This window comes from Sciurus carolinensis, chromosome 6, assembly GCF_902686445.1.
Source record: "Sciurus carolinensis chromosome 6, mSciCar1.2, whole genome shotgun sequence".
NCBI lineage: Eukaryota > Metazoa > Chordata > Mammalia > Rodentia > Sciuridae > Sciurus > Sciurus carolinensis.
Genome location: NC_062218.1, coordinates 137566998 through 137588579, shown reverse-complemented (window position 1 = coordinate 137588579; position 21582 = coordinate 137566998). Strand labels below are relative to the sequence as shown.

At 50.7% G+C, this 21582-nt stretch overlaps 1 protein-coding gene across 4 annotated transcripts; it reads right to left on the bottom strand.

The window, feature by feature from the left end:
- Positions 1 to 2425: 2425 nt before the first annotated feature.
- Septin8 (septin 8) lies at positions 2426 to 20492 on the bottom strand. Of its 4 annotated transcripts, none has more exons than XM_047555393.1 (10): positions 20326 to 20492; positions 9728 to 9851; positions 8165 to 8360; positions 7629 to 7815; positions 6612 to 6773; positions 5947 to 6043; positions 5622 to 5790; positions 5347 to 5479; positions 5040 to 5230; positions 2426 to 3115 (listed from the first exon to the last, which is right to left on the bottom strand). In XM_047555393.1, exons 1-10 carry the CDS (start codon positions 20353 to 20355, stop codon positions 3112 to 3114), a joined length of 1293 nt encoding a protein of 430 aa, XP_047411349.1. In that variant the 5' UTR covers positions 20356 to 20492; the 3' UTR covers positions 2426 to 3111. The 4 variants fall into 4 exon arrangements, with proteins under 4 accessions (XP_047411349.1, XP_047411346.1, XP_047411347.1 ...); XM_047555390.1 differs by having other exon boundaries at positions 2426 to 2841; XM_047555391.1 differs by having other exon boundaries at positions 2426 to 2841; positions 7629 to 7809.
- Positions 20493 to 21582: the final 1090 nt, after the last annotated feature.

Here is a 21582-nt window from a genome sequence, read left to right as displayed (position 1 = left end):
TTGCAATTCTTTCCTCTACCCCACACCCATACAAAAGCTCTTCAGAGATGTCAATCAATAGCAGGATTCACTAGGGTAACGTAATTCCTGCAGAAGTAGGTAACTTCCACTAAGTTCACAGAAAAGACAAGCTGTATCATAACACAGTTGTAGCATATTAATAGGCTCAGGAAACTTGTTAAAAAAGATATTGCCCAAAAAAGACACCATAAAAACTCAAATAAATGCAAAATTTAATGGAGAAAAAAAAAAAGTACAAAGTGAACTAAAAGGAACAAAAACAGTCAACAAATGGAGTAAATGAATTAACAAGTGAAGCAGTTTTAGAAACGCATGTTAACATAACAGACTAGCAAGCCACGCTTCCCTCAGGCCTCTTATCCAGTAAAAAACAGAACAAAACAAAAAACCCAAAAAACAAAACAACAACAACAACAAAAAAAAAAAACCCACCAAACAGGGAACCCACATGTGGATAAATACAAACATAAATGCAATCAGTCTGCACAATTACAAGCCATCTAGAATTGGGTCACCCTTGATGAGGGAGACCATACATCCTGGTTTGTCTGGGATGGTTCTGGTTTATGAATGTTGATCTTATTTATTGACAGCATCCCCTTTCTCTTACAAAAGTCCTAGTTTGGACAATAAATTATATGGTGATTCTACCCTAAACCAACACAGTTCAGGGATGACAGTAAATGCCAACATGACCCTACATGACATTCCTAGTAATGCCAACAAATGATAACAAGAAATAAAAGGGTTAAATCAGACCTGCACATGGGGGCCACATCACATGAGGGTAGATTAAGTAATGGCATGCATTATGCTCACCTTGTATGCCAAGGATTCATTTGGTCTCAGGTAAAGATGACAAAATTCCAAATAAATGGGAATGGGAGAGGCACAATAAGACTTGCTAAAGCTGATGGGACTCGGGGGTGGGCAGCTCAGACCCCAGAAAATGCAAGTCTATCAGGTCTCCCCAGAGATGTCTTGGGCCTACAGGCAAGCAACTGGCCACAGGTGTGGCCATCCTGTATTCCTGGGGTACGGTCAGCTGGTGCGGTGGATGGGTGGCAGAATCTTTCCATTCCAGAGGCCTCAGGTTGGCCTCATTTCTTACGTAACTAATGAACCTGTTGGGTCACTGAACCTCATCGTCAGAGATACATTAACTAAAAGAAGGTATTTTAAAGGTCATTCTTTGACCCAACTGAATACACTTTCAGACATACAATTACTCCGAGGAGCCGCTCACTGTCCACAACTGCCTTAGATCTGCAGTTGACCTTTTCAGATACCCAGAATGAAGTACCACTTTTCACTCACAACCAGAGGTGGATTAACTGTGAAGCTAATGAAGCTTAATCTTCAAGGTCCCTTCCAAGGACCTGTACCTAATTTTTCATTCATATTCTTTTTCTTAAAATAGTCTTCCTAAATAGTTCAAGCTTCCAGCTCAGTTAAAAAAAAAAAAAAAAAAAATCAGAATCCACCCCTGGTCATGGGATGGTTCTGGGATGCACAACACTGGTCATGGCACAACACTTAGAGCATAAGTAAAACCTGCTCTACTCCTGGCACATGGAACCCCGCCTCCCATATACAGACTGTCCCTTTCTGGCTGTGTCTCAGTGGACATTCAACAGCTCCCCACCTCCACCTCACTTGGAATGGAACATTTTCTCACAAGGGCAGGAGGAATCCCCAACTTGGTTCTGGAAATCAATAAAGCAGGCAAGGCCAGGCCCAAGGGGGAAATGGTGATGGAAGATGGGGGCATGAAAAACTGCCAGCCCAGCAATAAATCAGCACAGCCTCCTAAGACTCCTGGTGAGGGGGTGTGCCAGGCTGTGAGCTCCTTGGGGGAGGGATGGCCATTCCTCCAGGTAGCACCAGACTGCACAGTGCTGCAGCAACCTTGAGGCTAGCCTTCTTCTCATCTGTTCATTTTTCACCTCCCAATTTACCCAGCCATGATTTTTAACCCTCACATACCCGGTGGTTTGCAAAGCACCAGAAGCAAAGAAGATTCAACGTAATAAAATGTTTTGCTCGAGAATGCAACTGAAGTGGGGAAAGCACCTTGACTGCTAATTTGTTCTCAAATTGTCCTAAATACATCAGATACCTTCATTTTGCCCTGCGACTCAGCCAGGAAAAAAGAAACAATGAGTTTGGAGCAGCAGCTCTTTCCCCACTGGAAATGCACATTTGGAATATACAGGATTGGTTCGGGAGACTTATTTGGAGTTGAACACTTAATACACATACATGGAGTTGGTCCCTGGTTACAGCACCTCTGGGGCACAGAGACAATGGCTTTGGGCTGCTGTTCCATTTACATTCACAGTAAAAACGCTGGACGTGGTCTTGTTCATGTTCCGCTTTCATTCCGTAAAGAAATTCCAAACACTGTCATTACAGGATGTTTATTACCCGCCTCTCCCTTTATATTATAGGGGTACTTTGTACATAAGAAGGTTTAGAGATATTTTTAGTTTTAAAAAACCAGGGAGTCTGTGTTACTTATGAAAATAATGGGAGAGGATATTATTTGTCTTTACTCTGGTGCCAAAATAAAAATTTAGAAGTGTTTCAAAGTTATTATTGAAATTAAACTCTAGGTTAGAAAAATTAAAATGAAAGGGAATCAGGCAAATTTTGCAGCATGTATACCAGACCACAGGCCACACCTAGGCACCGCGTGAGCTGCCATCTTGACGCTGAACAGTTAGGCCTAGCATCGCCAGCAGGGGCCTTCACTAGAGCGACACATAACTGCTCCATCAAGGAATAGTGACACTGTAAATGGAAGACCAGCCACTGGCTCTGAAAAAAATAAACCTCATCAGTTTTGGATTCCAGCATTCATGGCTTTTACGTAGTTGCATAGATAGGAGCAACAGGCCAGGCCCCAGGGTGGCCAGCCTGGGGCCAGGTTGGGGTGGGGGCAAAGCAAGGCTGTAAACACTGGAGTCTGTACCGGCTCCCAGTCCGTCCTCACACCATGTTATGGGAGAAGGGTCACAAGGTGTAACTCAAGCAACTTAACACATGAAAGTCTAAAGTCCGCTCTTGACATGTAAGTCTGTGCGTGCGTTAACTGAAAAATAAAAATAAAACAAACAAAACAAAAACAGACACATTAAAAGATACACAGACCAAATCAAACAGAAGCAAAAGACAGCAAGATGGACACTGGGAAAGGGCAGTCAGTTTGGCATTTGTGACGGGTAAAGCAGAGAATTCGCTTCAGTTTGTGACGTCCCAGGTTGAGGGTCAAGATCTGATTGGGAAGTAATTTTTGCAAAAACGGATTAAAATTTGAAGAACAAGTACAACCAATCAAAGCTGTTCAACTAAATGGTCATGAAAAATACCCACCCCTAAAATGCACTCCCAACCTACCATATCCCCTTGACCTGGGCAAGAGGAAGACATGCCCCCAGCCACCCAACCCACCCACCTTGGCCTCCATGGGCCAACACAGGAGGAGTTCTCTCTCCCAGGGCCAAACTGACTGAAGCTTTCTGGCATATCCAGCAAACAGGAAGGGCTTGTCTTCCAGGCCTAAGCCTAGACAACAATGTACCATGGAGACTAGACACCAGGGACAAGCCCCCACTGAGAGCTGTGCTGGTCCCCTGTAGCCAGCCTGCACCCCACCCATATTGACCCTCAGGCCTGAACTGGTCCTTGTCTTCAATATGAGTGCCATCTCCACAGCATCTTTCCTAGGGGACTGTGCCTATTTTTTCTTTAACAAGATGGCCTGGGCCAAGCTGTTCAGGAGAAGGGCAAAGTAGCTTGAGTGCCACAGACTTCACCCCCTCCCCTGGCCCCGGAATGAGGTCCAAGATGGGTAAACCTCCTTATTTCCCAGGTAAGAAAATAATGGTACCAGATCCAGGTTGGAGGCAGGGAGATATAAGGACAGATGAGAGCCCTGCAGTGTGACATGGCATGGGACTCTGAATGAAGTAGGGTAGGAGCCAGGGCATCTGGACTCCAGCTAAGGGTGTGGAAATAGGATATAAAAAATATCAAGGAGGGCTAGGGGTATAACAAAATGGTAAAGTATTTGCATAATATGTGTGAGGCTCTGGATTTGATCTCTAGCACCTCAAAAAAAAAAAAAAAAAAAAAAAAAGAAAAGAAAGACAACAAATAAAAAGTCAAGAAGGGATTCAGAATTGCCCCAGTTGGCTAATAAGTTGACAGCACTTGTGGAGGCTGAAAAAATTTTTGGCATTCTTTTTTCTTTCTTCTCTACTCTATATGAACAGCTCCAACCTCTCCTGGAGGGGCAGCCCAGCTCCCTGGCAAAACCAGAGTCCCACAGGGAGCTGCTATCCTTTCTGCCCCACATGCCCTTCAAAATAGCTGAGTAGTGATCACAGTGTCCAGGTCAGTGCTAGCTGGCCTTGAGTCCTGGCTGCTCTCAGTTACCATCTGCCAGCCAATATGGGTCCCACACCCACCATCTCAGAGGCTGAGGAGAGACAACTATGGCTATCAAAGCAGAAACCACAGGAAGTTTTGGAATCTGGCTGGAAATGCTGACAGTACCAGGCCTGGTTCCTCTCCTGGCCCCAGAGACTTCCCCAAGACCCCAGGAGCTCCACCCAGGGCTGGGGATCAGACTTCCCTATGTGCATCAGAGAGGCCCCAGTTGCTGGGGTGCTGCAGGAAAAGAAATGAATGAGCAAAAGAGTGGAGGGGTGAGAAAAAGAAAGGAAGAGCCAGGAAAGGAGAGGGCAAGATCACCATGCAAGAGAGCACAGGCATCAGAAAGAGAGATCCACATTACAGTACTTTAAGAGCACTACTGCAGAAACAAGACCCATGAGCAAGGAAGAGGTGGGAGAACAAGTGAACATGAGAGAGAGCAAGACAAGAATGAACCAGAAGAAGGCCAGGTGAGCCAGAAAGGAGCAGGAACAAAGCAGAAGCAAGATTCCAAGACAAGGAGATGGTAGGGCACAGTGAAGAGAGGAGCCAGTGTGGGGGAGGAGCCCTCCACCTACTTCTTCTTGTCCTTGTCCTTCCTCAGGGGCTGCTGCGAAGTGGCATGCAAGGCCTGGGACTGCAGGGCCTCCATGGCAGCCTTCCTGCAGTTGAAGGCATTGGTCTCCTCCTCCAGTTCCCGGCGCTTTTCCTCCACCTTGCGCTTCTCCTCCTGGTGGATCCGCTTCAGGTGCTCGAACTTCTCATGGAGCTGGGACAGAAGGGGAGGTACCTTGGCATGGGTAGGGAAAGTGCTGGGCCCCACAGCTAGGCCTGGTCAGTGGCTCTCCTTGCTTTCCTCCCCACAGCCCCACACTTGGCACACACCTCCCTTTCCTTCTCCTTCAACTCCAGCTCTGTCTCCTTCACTTTGTTGACAAACATCTGCCTCATTTCTTCCTCCTTTCTCTGCAGTTCACTCAGGAACTCCTTCCTCTTGGCCTCATATGTTTCTTGTAGGCTGTGGAGACCCAGAGACTAAGGGTAGGATTATGGAGAGAAGGAGGCTGGGCTTCCAATAGCCTCTGCCTGGCTCATAAGACTATGGAGGTTAGATGCCAGTGTGGCATGAGTAGCTGTGGCTATGAAGCTCAGGCTGTCACCTGAAGGGTTGGCTGTCACCATCACTGTCCTGGAAACCCATCTCCTCCAACTTGCAGCGCCGGTAGAGCTCGTAGTGCCGACTGTGGGTCTGCTCACGGAGGTCCTCCATGTTCACCCGGATCAACATCTCTCTTAGCTTCACGAAGTCACAATGATTCTCATTCTCCACTAAAAGCAGGAGGCATATGAGGCACATAGCAGGCACACAGTTGGGCAGGGGAAGGACAGCATGCAGAACAGTGGTCAGGGTGCCACAGGCAGCAGGACAGGATGGGGACTAAGTTCACATTACCAGATGGAGATGTGCTCTCTCCTCACACTCACCCTGCACCACACCCCAAGGGTACTGCCGTGCTCGGACCAGCTTGTTCCCCACCTTCACCTCCTCGGTGCTGCCCACCACAGCAAAGGGCAGGTGAGCCTGGAAAGGGGCCCAAGTACGTGTGAGTGCTGTGCTACACAGGGGGACACACAGACTCCCCCTTACTGCCCCTGGGTCCCAGGGAGGGGTTGTCAGACCTGAACAAAGGCCCTGGGCCCAGATGCTCATTTCCTGGCTCTCTTTGGAGAAACATTCTAGACCTTCCAAACATGGTAGGGGTCTGAAGCCTCAACCCCCTCCCTGATGTTACTGACTCTCTGGGGTGTTCTTTTCAGGGCTATTAGAGCTCCACAAAAGGACCCGTGGACCTTCCAGGTTCACTTTGGCCTTATGTCTGTTCATTCCCGTAGGCTTTCAGTCCCTACTCAAGAGTAAAAATCTTATGGCACTCAAACCTAGGGGAGCTCCAGTGCAGGCCCAATATCCAAGTCCTCTGGTCCCCTGCCCACAGGATGTAGGACCCCTCAGTTCCAGATACCCATCAGCCTGTCCTGGAGCAGCTAACGCTGGAATCCTGGGGAACAAAGATCTCCTGGGGCTGTCTGAGATTTGTGCTGGCTCCAAGCTCTCCAGCCCCGGAGCCCTGAGACCCTTGTGCAACACTTACATTCATGACTGCATTAATCTCTGCAACAGCCTCATCATCAGTGGGAAACTGGTAGATCTGGACTCCATTGCTGACCAGCTCTCCCATGATCTTGATCTTGAACTTGTGGAGCTCACTCTTGGAGATGGTATCAGCCTTGGCAATGATGGGAATTATGTTCACCTGCCAGGCAACAGGGTTGTGGGGCACACAGCAAATTAGTTCATTTTTTTTGAGCAATGGTCGCTGACTTTGGACAGTTCCAAACTGAGGAACAGGAAGCTAAGAAGATGAAACTACTCCCACAGGCAGCTTTGACCCAGCATGATCTGAAAGTCATAACTGGAATGGAATCTGCCAGAAGCACTGATGGAGGACCTAGCTCCCCACTAAGCAGGTAAGATGACTTTATATCAGCAGAAGCTATGGGAAGATATCAAAATCTCGCAGGCCAAGATTATCACATTTTTCACAGTGACAGTTAATTCCTAAGAGGGGGACAGGTCCTCCAGGATCTCCAACCCTTCCTTACATCCCCGTGAAGATGCCCTCTTGTTCTCACAATACCCACTCCTTGTTCATATCCCAATTCTGGGGCTTCACTCTCCTCCTGCTAGAGGGCTCGGGATCCATGTCATCGAAGAAAGGGGAAGTGAAAGTGGGAACTAGGAAAACAGAACTGAGAGAGAAAATAAGCAGAAAAAGACTGAGATGGGAAGGGGAAGAGGATGTTCTGGGGCAGAGCATCAGAGGGAGGTGGAAGTCATTCTACAAGGAGGAAATGAACTAGCAGGCTGATAATGAGGAATGATTCAGCTGGAAGGGGCTCAGGGCCAGACCTGGGACAGAGTCCAGAGGGATGTGGACCCACTGAAGTAGTAGAGACAGTTGCAAAATACAATATAAAGAAGACCAGCTAAGGGAGTTGTGTGCAAGCCCTTGGCCAGGTCCCTGAGGACCACAGTGGACTGCCCAACTGCAGCTGCCACATCATACCTTAGTGGGTAATGACAGAGGGAACAAGGAAGGGGCACATACCTTGCTGTCTAGTTTCTTCATGGTCACCAGATCCAAGGACTTCAGGGAGTGCCCCGTGGGTGTGATGAAGTACAAGCAAACATGAATCCTCGTGTCATGGTAGTCAAAGAGGGAGCGGCGGATCTTCAGCTCCTCTTGTAAATAGTTTTCAAACTGCGCATCGATGTAGTCGACTATAGGCCTGTAACTACAGACAGCTCCATCACCTGGGAGGCAGGTAGCTGAGCTGCTTGGAGAGCTCAGAGCCAAGTCAGGCTGTACCCTGGCCCCTCCTTTCCTCTGTGGGCATAAATGGCTCTACCCTGTCTGGTCCAGGTGGCTGACCCCTTCTTCTGACCCACTCCCAAGTGGTCAGTTAATGGCCACAATGCTTCAGAATTCCCTGAGAGGCCCTGCCCAGGCCTCCCTGAAGTGTGGAGGCTTAACTACTCAAGTAGGGGCAGTTTAAGGTGAGGTATGCCCAGGCAGTTTTAGAACTGGGGTTGACACGCGTGAGATGGACACGGCTAGGTGGGGCTGCCCTTCCCATCTCTTGCCTCTCATCTTTATTGATCTGATCCCCGAAGCCCACAGCATCCACGATGGTCAGCTTGAGCTGCACGTTGCTTTCTTGGAGGTCATAGGTCTGAGGCCGCAGGCGCACACACTCCTCATGGTGACTGGCTTCTTCAGTCTCGAAGGTTGTATTGAAAAGTGTGTTCATCAGTGTGGACTTGCCAATGCCTGTCTCCCCTGGGGAGAGGCGACAGGAGGGAGGGAAGTGGATGTGGAAGGCTGGAACTGGGGCTGTCCCTGGCTGGTGGCTAGGCCAGGGATGCAAGGGGAGGCTCAGGCACACTCAGCCCTGATACAAGAGAAAGGAGCAGGCCTCCCACTCCGTCCCTCTCTGTCCCTATTCCCTAGGTACTATCTCCTTTCTTAGTAGCCTCAGAAATAATGTGTGGGGGCTGGGGATGAAGCTCAGTGGTAGAGTGCCTGCTTAGCCTGCATGAGGTCTTGGGTTTGATCCCCAGCACCACACACACACACACACACACAAACAACAACAACAACAGGCGGAGGAAAAGAAATAATGTGTGGAAGAAAGCTAAAAGGAAGCTTTGGACATAAGACACAGCTGTGCAGAATATGCGACATTTCCTCATAGAGTGGAGAAGCAGTCAGACAGTGGTGAGGTCACCACCAAATGCTGGCTCTGGAGGGACCCAGACATCAAACACATATCCTCCTATGCATGCCATTCCCCTAGATCCCAGATGGTCATGGGGCCAGCAGGGTCAGGATCTAAAGTCACCAATAACTTGGCCCACAAGCCCTGGGTCACTTCAATTCCATGTAGTTTTTGTTTTTGTTTTTGGTATTGGGGATTGAACCCAAGGGTGCTTAACCACTGAGCCACATCCCAAGTCCTTTTTTATATTTTTTATTTTGAAAACAAGATCTCACTAAGTTGCTGAAGACATTGCTAAGTTGCTAAGGCTGGCTTTGAACTTGTGATTCTCCTGCCTCAGCCTCTCAAGTTGCTAGGATTACAGGCATGTGCCACTGCACCCAGCCAGCTACACGTAGTTTTAACTGGGGGAGGTGGAGGCTCAGATAGCCTTCTTCCTGAGGGATGCTGGCAGCGGGTCTGGCAGAGCACTTCGCACCCTCCTGGGAGTCCCAGGCCTTGAAGCACATGATGCCTCCCAGAGGTCCTGTTTAGGACTGTGTTCAGATGTGTGCTGGAGATTTTATTACATGTTACTGTGATGAAGGGCAGGGTCTGGTTCACCATCGTGTCCTTGACACAGAAGGAATGAGTGAATTTTTTTAAATGAATGAATAAATGAATCTAAATCTCTGTCTAGATACCCACAGTTTATAAAAGCATTTTCCTGTGCCTAATCCTGTTTACTCTTTATGACAACTGAGTCAGCCCTTGACTCCAATCCTGTCTCCTTGACTTTGGCAGAGACACCAACCAAACCTCTTCCTCTGCCTCAGAAGCCCACCCCCCCACAGTTTGACAGGTGGTCAAGGCAGCAGTGACCCATCTCCTAGAAGGTTCTCATCCATCCTCTGTCTGAGCATGCCCCTGGTCTGGCCGTGACACTCACCTACACAGAGAATGTTGAAGCTGAAGCCCTGAGTGACGGACTTGCTGACCAGCTGATCAGGGAGGCTGTCAAAGCCCACATGACCACCCAGAGAAAGGTTCCGGGGCTCTGGATCTGCATTCTGCTGAGAGAAGCAACGCAAGGCAGTGAGCCCACTGGGGAAGGCAGTACCTGAGTGAACAAGCCCCACCCCTCTTGTCCCAGTGATCAGCACACCTTGAGGGCCCCAGAGCTGCAACTCCACACCAATACTCCCACAAAGGGAGCCCAGCAACATGGGAGACCCTGAATCCACCTTGAGAAAGGCATGGCCCTTTCCCTCTGAGACTCTGCTCCATCTAGCATGGTCAGGGGCACTTGGGCCACAGGCTCCATCTCTCTTGGCACAGGTAATCCCAGTACCTATGGTTGATACCTCAGAGGGCTCACCTGTCTTCCTGCCTAGGAGAAGGCCCTAGATTATACCTGGACCTAAAATAAAGATTCCTGGGCTGGGAAGATAGCTCAGCTGGTAGAGTGCTTGCCTTGCAAGCACAAGGCCCTGAGTTCGATCCCCAGTACCCAAAAAAAAAAAAAAAAAAAAAAAAAAGATTCCAAGAGGCCAGACTGTTATGTTTGTTCCTGTGGCCAGCCCTGATGAGACCGTGGTACTGCTGCCCCCTCCCAGAGCCTCCTTTTCCCAACCCCTTACACTCATGCTCTATTAGAGAGGACTCCCCCATCAGTTTGGGCTCATGTTCCTCCACGTCCACCCCCTATTCCTTGTGCACCCAAGTATGGAATGCACACATGGGTCCTGCTAAAGGGGTTAGTGATCATGAAGACAGTCCACCACTTAGGCTCAGAGAAGCCTCTTACCTCCTTCTCAGTGGTATTCTCTAGAGACCTCCAGGCACTGACTCCTGTCACCCTCCCAACCCAATCCAAGCTGTGGTTGCTTACACAGAAGATTCTGGATTAGAATGTAGGGCCTCTGGATTAGAATGCTGGGCAGAAACATGCCTCCCCTTTCCTGAGCCCCTCTGCCCTGACCACCAGCAAGAAAGAACAAGGACAGGAAAGGGTAGTGGGTTCAGAGCCTCAACTGCCCAGAGCTTCCATGGGGAGGAAGGAGGCCTGGAGGAGGTTGGCCCAAGAGCTCTTGTACAAATGTGGATACAGGCAGAGTGGGCGGAGGGACTGAGGATTAGACAGGAGGAGGCCCTGTTCCTGCTCTGTACCTAGGTGTCTGACCTCGGCAACAACAGCATTTTAGCTCCACCCAAACCCCTCTAGCCAGTCTTTCCTCACAAGGAGAGTCATCTGGCTCTCAAACCCAACCTTTCCTTCCCCATTGATGCCCACCTCCCCATGGCAGCCCTGCACCAATGACTCCTAAGTATGTCTCTTGGCAGCCTATACCCCACATGGCCTCTCTGGGAAGTGTACTACTCCCCCCGAAATAAGTACAGGTTATACCTAAACTTGTTTTCTCCAGTGATTCTCTCTTAATGGCACCTCTTTTCTTATAGCTGACCCTTCCTCCCTACCCTATCTCCAGGGCATCATGGCCCAAGCTCCCCACTGCAGCCCAGGCACCCTTAGGGCTGCAAACACAATCTGACAAAGGAGTCCCCAGGCAGCGTCCACATCAAGAACAGCGCATGGAGCCTCAGCTGTGCCTGCCAGGCCCAAGCCCCTTGGCATGGCATTCCAGGCCTTCCTGACAGGCTCAGCTCCAGCCTCACTGGTTACTTCTCAATTCGCTTTTCAAGCTCTGCCCCTTCCCTGGGCTCCAGAGCTCTCTAGTTTTTCCTATTACTGCTCTCACCTGGCCTGCACTGTTACCTTTTATGCATCTTGGTTCTCCGCCTATTCCATAGCTTCTGGAAGTCGGCTGCAGGTTGGAGGAGATCAGGTTTCCCATTCTTCTCACCACTGTGCTCAATGCTGGACAACACTACCCATTTATGAGCTACTCTATGCCATCTTCAACTGCTTTTGTGCCAGGGGCATCTGCCCACCTGACAGAGGGCTTTGTTATTTGGTCTCTTTTCCCCTTGCTCATGGCAGCTTAAGGATCAAATGGAGGACAGAACAGTCAGTCTGGAGCTTTTTTCTTTTTGGGCGAAACTGAAAATCTCCAAAATTTAAGGCGTGCTGTGCTTGCAGAGAAGCTATGTGTTTATTCATCCTCCTCTTCCAAGGGTGACACAATCAGGATGCAATCCAACATCCTGTAGTCTGCCGCCAAAACCCACCAAGTCAGCTGTGTCTGGAAACCACACACACACACACACACACACACACACACACACACACACTCCAGCGCAGAATACTTGCAGAGAAACAGAGGCCATCCTGTGCCTCAGATCCCCACCCCCACCCCACTTACAATTCCAAGTTTCAGAGGCTCAGAGCAGCACTGGGGGGCTCACATAAGCCCACCTATCCAGGCTCCTGCCTGTACTTCATCCATTCAGTTCAGCTCTCTGTGGAAGTATGTGGAAGACGTGGGTTGTTATGCCCCAGTTGTTGCACAGGCTGGACTCTGTCACCAAGGTCACACACCTGGGGCAATGGCTACCAGGAAACTTCAGGGACAGTGGGGGTGTCACTCTATGGAGCACATGCAAAAAATGGCCCTAATAGAAACAGTCAGTGTTCTTCCATGGTCTCAGGAGACTGATGTGACCTCTCAATTTTATCAATGGTGACACTCACTGAGGTCAGCCTCCCTGATAATAAATTTGACATCAACAAAATGTGATCCAAGATGCATGGCTTGCTCCAAAGTGCTCACCCCAGGTGTCTGCTAGTTTGAGCAGAGTCACAGCCTACAAGAAGCCTCCTAAGTCATGTCCTGCATGCCTCAGAAATAAAATCGAGTCTCCCACTGGCTACCAGCCCTTCCATTTGGTGGGAATCACTCAGCATGGTCCCATGATTGGTTCAGATACAGGCAGGTGACCCACGTGGAACTTTCACAGCCATCTTGAAACCAGAGTCAATATCTGCCCTACCTCTGGGCTTTCCCCTTTCTCCTGGCTGTATATGCCCTTAATTGCTTAAGTCCATTGGGTGGAGTTCTCTAGAACTTACAACTGAAAGAACCTTAACTACTATTGTGAAACTCTGGATGCATAGGAATGGGGGCGGGGTGAGCAGGGAGATCCTAGGGTGGAAAGATGTGGAAGGTCAAGTGTCACAGAGTTCATAACCACAGGAAGGAATGGGTGTCAAAGATGACACCAGCAGCACACTGAGGACCACTATGTGTGAACTTGGCCAAGTGAGTTATACAGTTTCTCCCTTAGTTTGTGTGGCAGACACCACTGTAGGGGTGAGGAAACTGAGGCCCATGAAGCTATGTGGGAACTAACCAGGGCACAGCAGGGATGTGAGAGTAAACCAAGCCCTTGCCCCTGACCACACTGGTACCTCACTGTCATTCATCACACACCTAGTGGACACACCTGCTGTGTACCAGGTGCTGGGATGACTATCAATAAAAACAGGGCCCAAGATCCTTTGTCTTCAAAAGGCTCATTCTAAACTCAAATGCTTAGAGGCCAGGCAGGTAATGTGAATGCACAAAGAGAAGCAGTACAGTACTATTGATGGCAAGAACAAAAATAATAGCTAACATTCATTGAGCACTTGCTATTTACAGCTCTAATTTAATATCATTTAATCCACACATCAGTCCTATAAGATTGACTGTAACACAGTTTCCATTGAACAGATGAGTCACTGAGGCAACACTAGAATAAGTAATTTGCACACAACCATGCTGCTCAGGAGGGTGAGGCCAGGATCTCAATGGAGACAGCATGAAGGAGAAACCCACACTGTTGGCCACATGGCTCCACTGCCTACTGGATCAAAGACAGCTGCTGACATGGCCAGATGTGGGATCCCCCAGGAAGAGATGCAAATAGTGGGGAGCTACAGAGTCCATGTTCACACATGGCCTGTGGTGGCCACGGTTCCATGACTCCCCAACTGTGGGAATGCAAATCTAGTGTTGCCAAATCTGATTTTTCAAGAGAATTCAAAAATCTAAATCTTTATGTGAGATCCTCTAAATTTTAAATGTTGGCAACAAATACAACCTGAGAATACTGGGAGGGACCAACACGACATGTCAGGGGCCAAGTCTAGACCAGAGGCCTGACAATCTGCAGTCTGGGTCTGGAAAGGGACTGAGCTGGAACTATCACACCCCTGTCTCCGTTCTCAGGTGTGGAGACTGGCAGGAGACTGTTCCACAGGGAGGAGCCTGGGTGAGTGGGCAACTTAACTTGGACCGTGGAGAGAGGCAGACCCTGATGCCTCTGTCCTTTCCACATGCCCAGCAACTTGGGGTGCTCACCCATGGAGCTCTTAATGTTTTCAAAGTCCAGGACAGTGAGAGTTGGCAGCTCTGGGTTCTACACACACAATGAGAAACTCCATGGGGCCATTATCCCCTCTCTAATCACTAACAAGCTTTCGGCTCCTAAGCCAAGCCCCTGGCTTTGGTGTCATCATTTCTTTGGCACATCAAAGACAACAACCAAAATAATAACTACTCAGGGCCGGCTGTATTCCTCCATGCCTGGGCATCCAGAACAAAGTAGAGGACAGCATTTTGTTATGCAGCCCAGTGGATAACTAGGACGTCCTATTCCTGATCAGGAAATGCTCTCTGAGTCCTCTGGATCGACCCTAACTTAATTGCCAGCTAAGAGGAGCTGCCCATTTTACCAAGAAGCAAAATGGGATTTAGGGAAGAAATTACAGCTGTGGCTTACCAGCACACAAATAAAGCTTTTTATCCAGAAAAAAAACAGAAATCTGATCAATGTCCAAACCAACAGAGACAGGAAAGCTGTGGGTAAAGACCCCCAACCAATTCAGTTGTTAGGGTGGGAGCAGAGGGGATACACATGGGGGTATGTGGTTTCTGAATCCTAAACAAAGAATAGCTCCCAACTCCACCCCAGGCCTTCCACAGAGTTCTTTATGCCTTGGGCTTGGGACACTTTTCTTCACCTGGGTTCCTATGTCTAGCATCCACTGGCCCTTGTACCCTGCCAGGCAGACTGGAAGCCTTCACCCCAGGAGAGCTCCAGCCCTGGGAGAGGCCCTGCTAAGTCACCGAGCATAGGAACCAGGAGTCACTGCACCACAGGGGCTTTCTCTACCAGCATTCCTGACCCAAATCATCCTACCCCCACTCCAGCTACTCCTAGGAGCTGGGGCCTTAAATAGCCAGAGCAGAGGCCTCTGGCCAGAACGCATGGTCTGGTAATGAGCACAACTGTCCTTGAGCCCAAGAGGAATCCTAGGAATTTTCCCAGGAAAGGCTTAGGCTCTGGTCCCAGGATTCCACAACAAGCCTCTAAAACCCAGGTCAGAGGTTACGGGAAATAACCAAAAGGACTACGTGTGGAAGGGCAGGCTGGGATACTGACACCCAGGGCAGAGAGGGAAGAACAGAGGCAGGACATACCTGTCCCAAATCAACAGGACACTTAGGAACCAAAGTGTCTCTCCCTTCCACAACAGAAAATCAGAGAAGGTTCAAGCAGGGATCAACCTTCCTAGCATCACGGCGGTGGCAGACAGAATAATAGGGAGATAGCAGATGGGACACCAGAACTCTATGAGCCGGTTGTTCCCCGCCTCATCCTAAGAAGACAAGGAACTCTGGGAGCAAAACTATCTGCAGGAGGCCAAGACCATCCCTCCCCTGATTCTAGTTCTCCATCTCTCTGCTTCCCTGTCTCTGGAAGGCACTTCCTCCCTCTTCCTGCATGCCATCAAGTCAGGCTGCAGCTTATTAATCGAGAATGATTTGAGTCCCTGTCAAAATCAGGTTTCCAGGAGCCAAGAGCATACTTGCTGATTCCTGGGTCCATGCCTGTCACCTTTAGTCCCCAGGCCTAGGACGCAGACATTCTTGGGCTTTGATGTGCTGTCTAAGAGGTTGGTCTATCCTACGCTCTGCAGATGGGAAAGGTGCTCTTGGTTATAGAAAGTACTGAAACCCAGGTGTCCCTATTTCTTCACTTGGCCCAGGGACTCCAGAGGCAGACATCACTTACAACAGAGAAAGTCATGAGGGGTCTGACATCACTGGAAGGAGGGGGCAGTCTTTGCTCCACAGAAAATGAGACTTCAGACTTGGAAGGTGGAACATGGGTAGCAAAGGTGCCTCTTTCTTTCCTCCCACCCCAGTACAGATGCCAGAACTGGCAAGGAACAGAGGGATTTATGAGCACAAACATGGAGAACAGAAGTGTGCGAGGCACTGCTACATGTCTCTGCTGCTTGTCCATTGACCCCAGTACCAGACAGAGGGTCAGGCTGGTGGTCAGCTCCACAGCCAGGTCTGGGAAGTAGACCCAGGTCCATAAGCACTGCTCCTCCTGAACCCCAGTACCCTGGTGGCCCACACCCAGGAGGCCCCTCAAGAACAGTCAACTGCCACAATCAGAAATGGGTCCTTACTCCCTCGTCCCTTTGTTCTATCCCTATTAAGTCTCTAAGATGGGGGCTAAGAAGCACCTAGAAGTTATGTTCTGAGGAGGAGAACATCTAACTTGTCCCAAGACCTTTAGGGCAATTGCAGTCACTGCCAAGATGTCCCCTGACCTGTCCTCCAATGCTTCTGCCCAGCCATAGTTCCCCATGAGCCACGAGGATGCAGACAGCTCCTAAGGAAGCCAGTAAAGAGCACCCAGCTCTACTATGAAGGAATTTTGATCTTGAGAAGCAAGGCAGGCAGATGTATCTCCCTCCTTCCTGCACAGCCCAACATCCTGCTGTCTGCCAAAGTTTGTGCCTTGGGGGCCATGCCTGGAAATCCCCAGACCCAAGGGGCAGCACAGAGGTAGGAAGCCCAAGTAGGTGATAAGGAACACATGGAGACCAGCCAGCCCTTCGGCCCTTAGCTCTGTCATCCTGCAACTGCTTGCCTTGCCTCAGGGTAGCTGGACTGGGGTCACAGGGACATTTGTGGTAGTCACTGACCCAAATATGTACTTCCATCTGGCCAATCCTAGAACTCAAAACATAGTGGGCTGCCCTCTTGGTCATCTCAAAGGGTCCTCAGTTTCCAGCCTGGGCCTTTAGTCCTTCCTTCACTGGCCAATGACCAAAGTTGGCTTCCTCACCTGTTGGCGTAAAAAAGATGATGGACACAAATCATCCAGTGCTGTTTCTGCCTCCAGTTTTTGACACAAGTCCAGGTCCTGGGTGCTCAGGTCCATCCATTCTCTTTGACACTGAGATCAAACTCTTCTCACCACTGCTCTGTACCTATTCCTTCAGCCCCTTATGGAGTGCTCCCTTGAACTGTCACTGCCTCCCCACCAGCCTCACGTCTTTACCCATTCCAATCAAGATCCCACACAGACTGTCCTAAGGCAGGCACCTTAGTGTGGCATGATGTCCTGAGAGAGTTGGGCAGGGCAGACCCACTGCTAGCGGAGGGGGAAGAGCTGCAGTTTTGTGCATGGTGCTCACACGTGACCCCTCAAAGCCACCAGGCTCAGAGCTGCAGAGACATCTCTTGCTCAGTTCTCATTTCCCCCTCAGAAAGGCTTGGCAAGGAGGTCCCTGGCCATGTTTACAGGACAGGGAGATACCACACTGTGACAGAGGCCTTGAAACACCACTTGGGTGAGAGGGCTGCTTCCCACATCTCTTGCTTCAGGGCAGAATAGGCACTCTCAGATAGTCTGCTTCTTGGGGAAGTGTCAAGATTACAGGGGTGACAACGGAAGCAACAGATGGTGCTGGGGATAAAGCCGAGATGGGCGGGGGGGGGGTTTGGGGGGGTGACTGGCTGGGAAAAATGCCAAGCATGAGGCTGCCTCACGTTTCTTCCCTCCTGCCTCACATCTTACTTTCCCCAGGCCCTATAAGTTTCCTCACCATGGAGTCTGAATCTTGCATCATGAGATTCTGATAGGAGAAACACAGGAACTGGCCCTCAGGGCAGAAAGGGGTTAGCCTCAGAGTCAGGGTCCAGTAGAGAAAAGAGGCTAAGCAAGAGTGGACAGGAGTCTGACTGCACAAGGAGAAAGAGGCAACAGAAACTCCTGAGGGCTGTCCCCCAACATGCACATACAATGGGCATCAACCCAAACCCCAAGGTTGATGGGTTGATCTAGGGCTGAGCAGGCCCAGTCAGGGGTAAAGGCTCCTGGGCTTGTGGTACCTACAACCATGCTATAGGGGAAACAGGAATTCAGCACACCTGGACCTCAAAGCATAACTCCATATGCTCTTCTAAGCTCCAGGTTAAGGCAGTGCCTGGCCCTTAAAAGCTGATCTCACCACTGTGCTGGCCAGAGGGGCAGTGCAGACCTGCCACAGCTACATCTAGACCCCAGGGCTGGTGAGACACCTGAGACATCTTCAAACACACCACGACTACAATTAACTTTCCATGAACTCTTTGAAGACTCAGTATAGTTGTGCCCAATTTGCAGCAAGATAAGGGAAAAGCAAGATAAGAGATTATTTTCCCAGGGTGACAAGATATGAGGAGAGAATGGTGTCCAGGCTCTAAAATTCAGGCCAAACTCCACCCAAGATCTCCACCCAAATTCAACCGTCCAAGTCCTCCCAGGTGGCTGACAACCCAAAGCACAGAGGGTGTGGTAGGTGTCCATCTCTCCATTTCAACCTGGCACGGTACTCAGGCACCACACTCTTAACTCACAGTGCCCTCTCAGTGCCTCAGTGCACCACAGGGATAATAACATCCAAAATCCTTGCAGAAATGGTCCAAGAGCAAACACAAAGGAAGGCCCTTCCAGACCACTGCTGTGCAGGCAGACCTCTCAGTTGACCCTTTAAGAACTATCTCTGGATAGAAGGAAGCCTTTCCAGAAAGTGCAACATAGGGGCAAACATGTTCTCTGCTGCTTTCTCACAGAGAATGAGTCTGTATATCCACATGAATACTAGATATCATGTGTCATTTTCTGTGTCCTTACCAGGTGCCACACTCTGGTACCTCATTCGAATTCTCTCACTGAATCCTCACAATAACCCAATGAGAAATAATGCCTTTTTATCTTATTATACAGATAAGAACAACAAGGGGTTAAATAACTTGCTCAAGGTCAGATGGCCAACAAGTAGCATGTAAGATTCAAATCAGGTCGTCTGATTCTGGTTACCCTACATACCACTCCCACCTACAAGATCAACTGTTGGAGCAACCTCTGGCAACAGACAAGAACCAGACATAACTTTCTGGTCAGCTGGGCTCAGAAAATGCACACAGACACACACAGAGACGCACAAGCACACAAGGTTCTCAGCCTCCAGCACGTCTATCAGGATTCAAGAACTGCCTTCCTTGAGTATATAAATTCCAATTCACTGCACAGGGGTGAAGTGGGTCAGATTCGACCAGCCTCTGAATCATTCCTCATCCAGTTAAATTTATTTAACAGACACATGCCCCCACTTCCCCAAGAGGAATAAAACACCCCAGTCTAAAAATTATGAAACCATGAGCTCCTGCTTAGTTATGCATATTTCCAAAGTAGACCAACAAATGTATTTTCAGATTAAAGGGGAAATTTACATATATAAATTCAGATGACAGTATTTATAGCATTAATTACATAAGTCCTGGCTCCCTTATTTAGCCCCACAACCAATTCGTTATCGGTCACATAGTCAGAATTCCCCCTCCCTCCCCTCCCTCCTTCCCTCTCCTCTCCCTCCTCCCGTTCCAGCCGACCAGGGCCTCACATGCTGGCCAAGAGGACACAGCTTCCTTCACTGTCACAGCTTAGCCTCTCAGACACACCCAGATCCAGCCTTAGGAACCAGGGGACGTGCAAACACAACCCCCAAAAGGCCTCCCTTCCCCAAATGAATTATAAAAACCTTTAGGAAGTTGACTATGGCCTGGCTCAGGTCCAGAGAGACCCCTGCAGGAACCACCAGGAATGTTAGCCCAGGAGAAGGCAGACCTGGACTGAAACCCAAACACCCAATCTGGAATTGCTCCTGTTCCTGGGGAATGGCTGCCGCAGACCCGACCACTGAGGCCTGACCTGCCGGGAGTCGCACCCAAGATCCCGGCGCAGGGAGGGAAGTGGAGGGGAAAGGCGGAAGAAAAGTGGGCGCAGGGTCTTCAAGATCTAAGTCGGCAACTACCTCGAGCGATCTGGGGGGACTCCCTGCATCCCTAGGGCTTCATCCCCACCGTTTGTGCCCATCCAGCAGCACCTGCGCGGCTAGGAATCTTCCCCAACTGTGCAGAAAGAAAAACCCTGGGAGATGGGGGTCGAGAGTACCCCGGATCCTCTCCTCTGGCCTCCGGGATCCAGGTCTATCTTCACACCTGCCCAGAGTCAGGCGGGTCCTTGCTTCTTCCCAAGAAGGGGCTTTGCCTCGCTAACCACCGGGCAAGTCACCCCGCCCGACTTCTCGAGACCCCGGGCTAGCGCTGCCGAGAGCCCGCTCCAGTGTCCCCGAGCCCGCTGGGCGTCGAGGCCCGGCCGCGCGGCGCTGACAGCCCGCCTTGCGCCCCCCGGCCAGCTGCAGGGCGGCCCCCTTCAGCGCCTCCCCGCGCGCGCCGCTGCCACCCGGGCCCTCACCGAGAAGCGTTCCAGGTCAGTGGCCGCCATGGTGAGCTCCGCACCGGGCGGGCGGACTGGAGCGAGCGCCGGGGCCGCGACGGGGACAAGCCGGCTGCGGGACGCGCTCCGCCCGGGCGGCTGCGGCTGAATGGATCCAATATGGCCACTTCCTGGAAACTCCCCTTGGCGGCAGCGGCGGGAGAAGCCGCGGAGCCGCCCCCGCCCCCGCCCGCGGGACCGGCCTCTCCGCCCGGCCCGGCCACGAGCGCAGCGGAGCCCCGCCGCTGGGACCTCCGGGGGGTCTCCACGGCGAGGCGGGAGGTGCCAGTTGCGGGGGCTGCTGGGACTTGTAGTCCGCGAGTTGGGGGGCTGGGACGTCTGTCTCGGGGGGCTGGGGCGGGTGCCCAGCGGCCTGCCGCGTGTACCTAGGAGCGTGGGGCCGAGTCGGGGTGGGAAGTGTCCTAGGTCCCCGCGCTAGGAAGCGGGTTGCGTGGGGAGTAGGGAGAGGTGGTGTACGCGCCATGGGGGCTCCCTCTCCAAGCTGCCTATGCACACTGGACTGGCAAATGTACTGGGACCAGTAGCCAAAGTGCCGACGGGCTGCAGGCGGCCGACCCGGTCCTGGAGGGGCCGCTTCAGCCTCGTCTGCCAACGTCTTGGGTCCCACCTGATGCTCCCGCCAGAGCTAGGGCGGGAACCCGGGCAGGACCGGCGCAGCCGGCCGGGCGGCCTTCCCGGGCAAGGGACCAATCTCTGGTTTCTTGCGCAATGTATGCGCAGGATGCGCAGTTCGGCCCGGGAATCCTGCAATAGAAAGCGAAGCTCAACAGTCAAAGCATCATGTTTCTAGTGACCATCACCTACCTGTCCCAAGAGCTTGGAACAGTATATTAATGAAAGTCTGGCTCTGTGCAGAACTCCACGACTTCCAATGCATGAACATTTTCGCTGCTAAGCTCCCCACCTAAAACGTGCACAAAACTCGGAAAACTAAGAGCTATGTTCAAGCCAGAGGCCTCAAGGGGCTCTGCGCCGTCCTTCTCACTATCCGTACTAAATACCATTCCAAATCCCCTGAAACCCTCCTTTTCTTTCCTTTCTTTCTGCATGGCTCTGCTTTTTCTTTGGTAACATGGCAAGGTTTGTTTCTTGACTCTCCCGTGGCCTCATCCCACGTGTGTCCACCCTCCAACCCCTCTCTCCATATCTTCCTAAGAAACAACCTTCCATCCCAGTCAGAAACTTGAACGGGCTGGAGGTGCCAGGGGACCACAA

Excerpts from the sequence above, each read along its gene's own strand:
- Septin8 (XM_047555390.1), bottom strand. The coding sequence starts at position 20,355 with ATGGCGGCCACTGACCTGGAACGCTTCTCG. Across the intron at positions 9,852-20,325 it reads CTGACCTGGAACGCTTCTCG|CAGAATGCAGATCCAGAGCC; the intron begins GTGAGGGCCCGG and ends TGCTTCTCTCAG. Across the intron at positions 6,774-7,628 it reads TGAAGAAACTAGACAGCAAG|GTGAACATAATTCCCATCAT; the intron begins GTATGTGCCCCT and ends GTTGCCTGGCAG.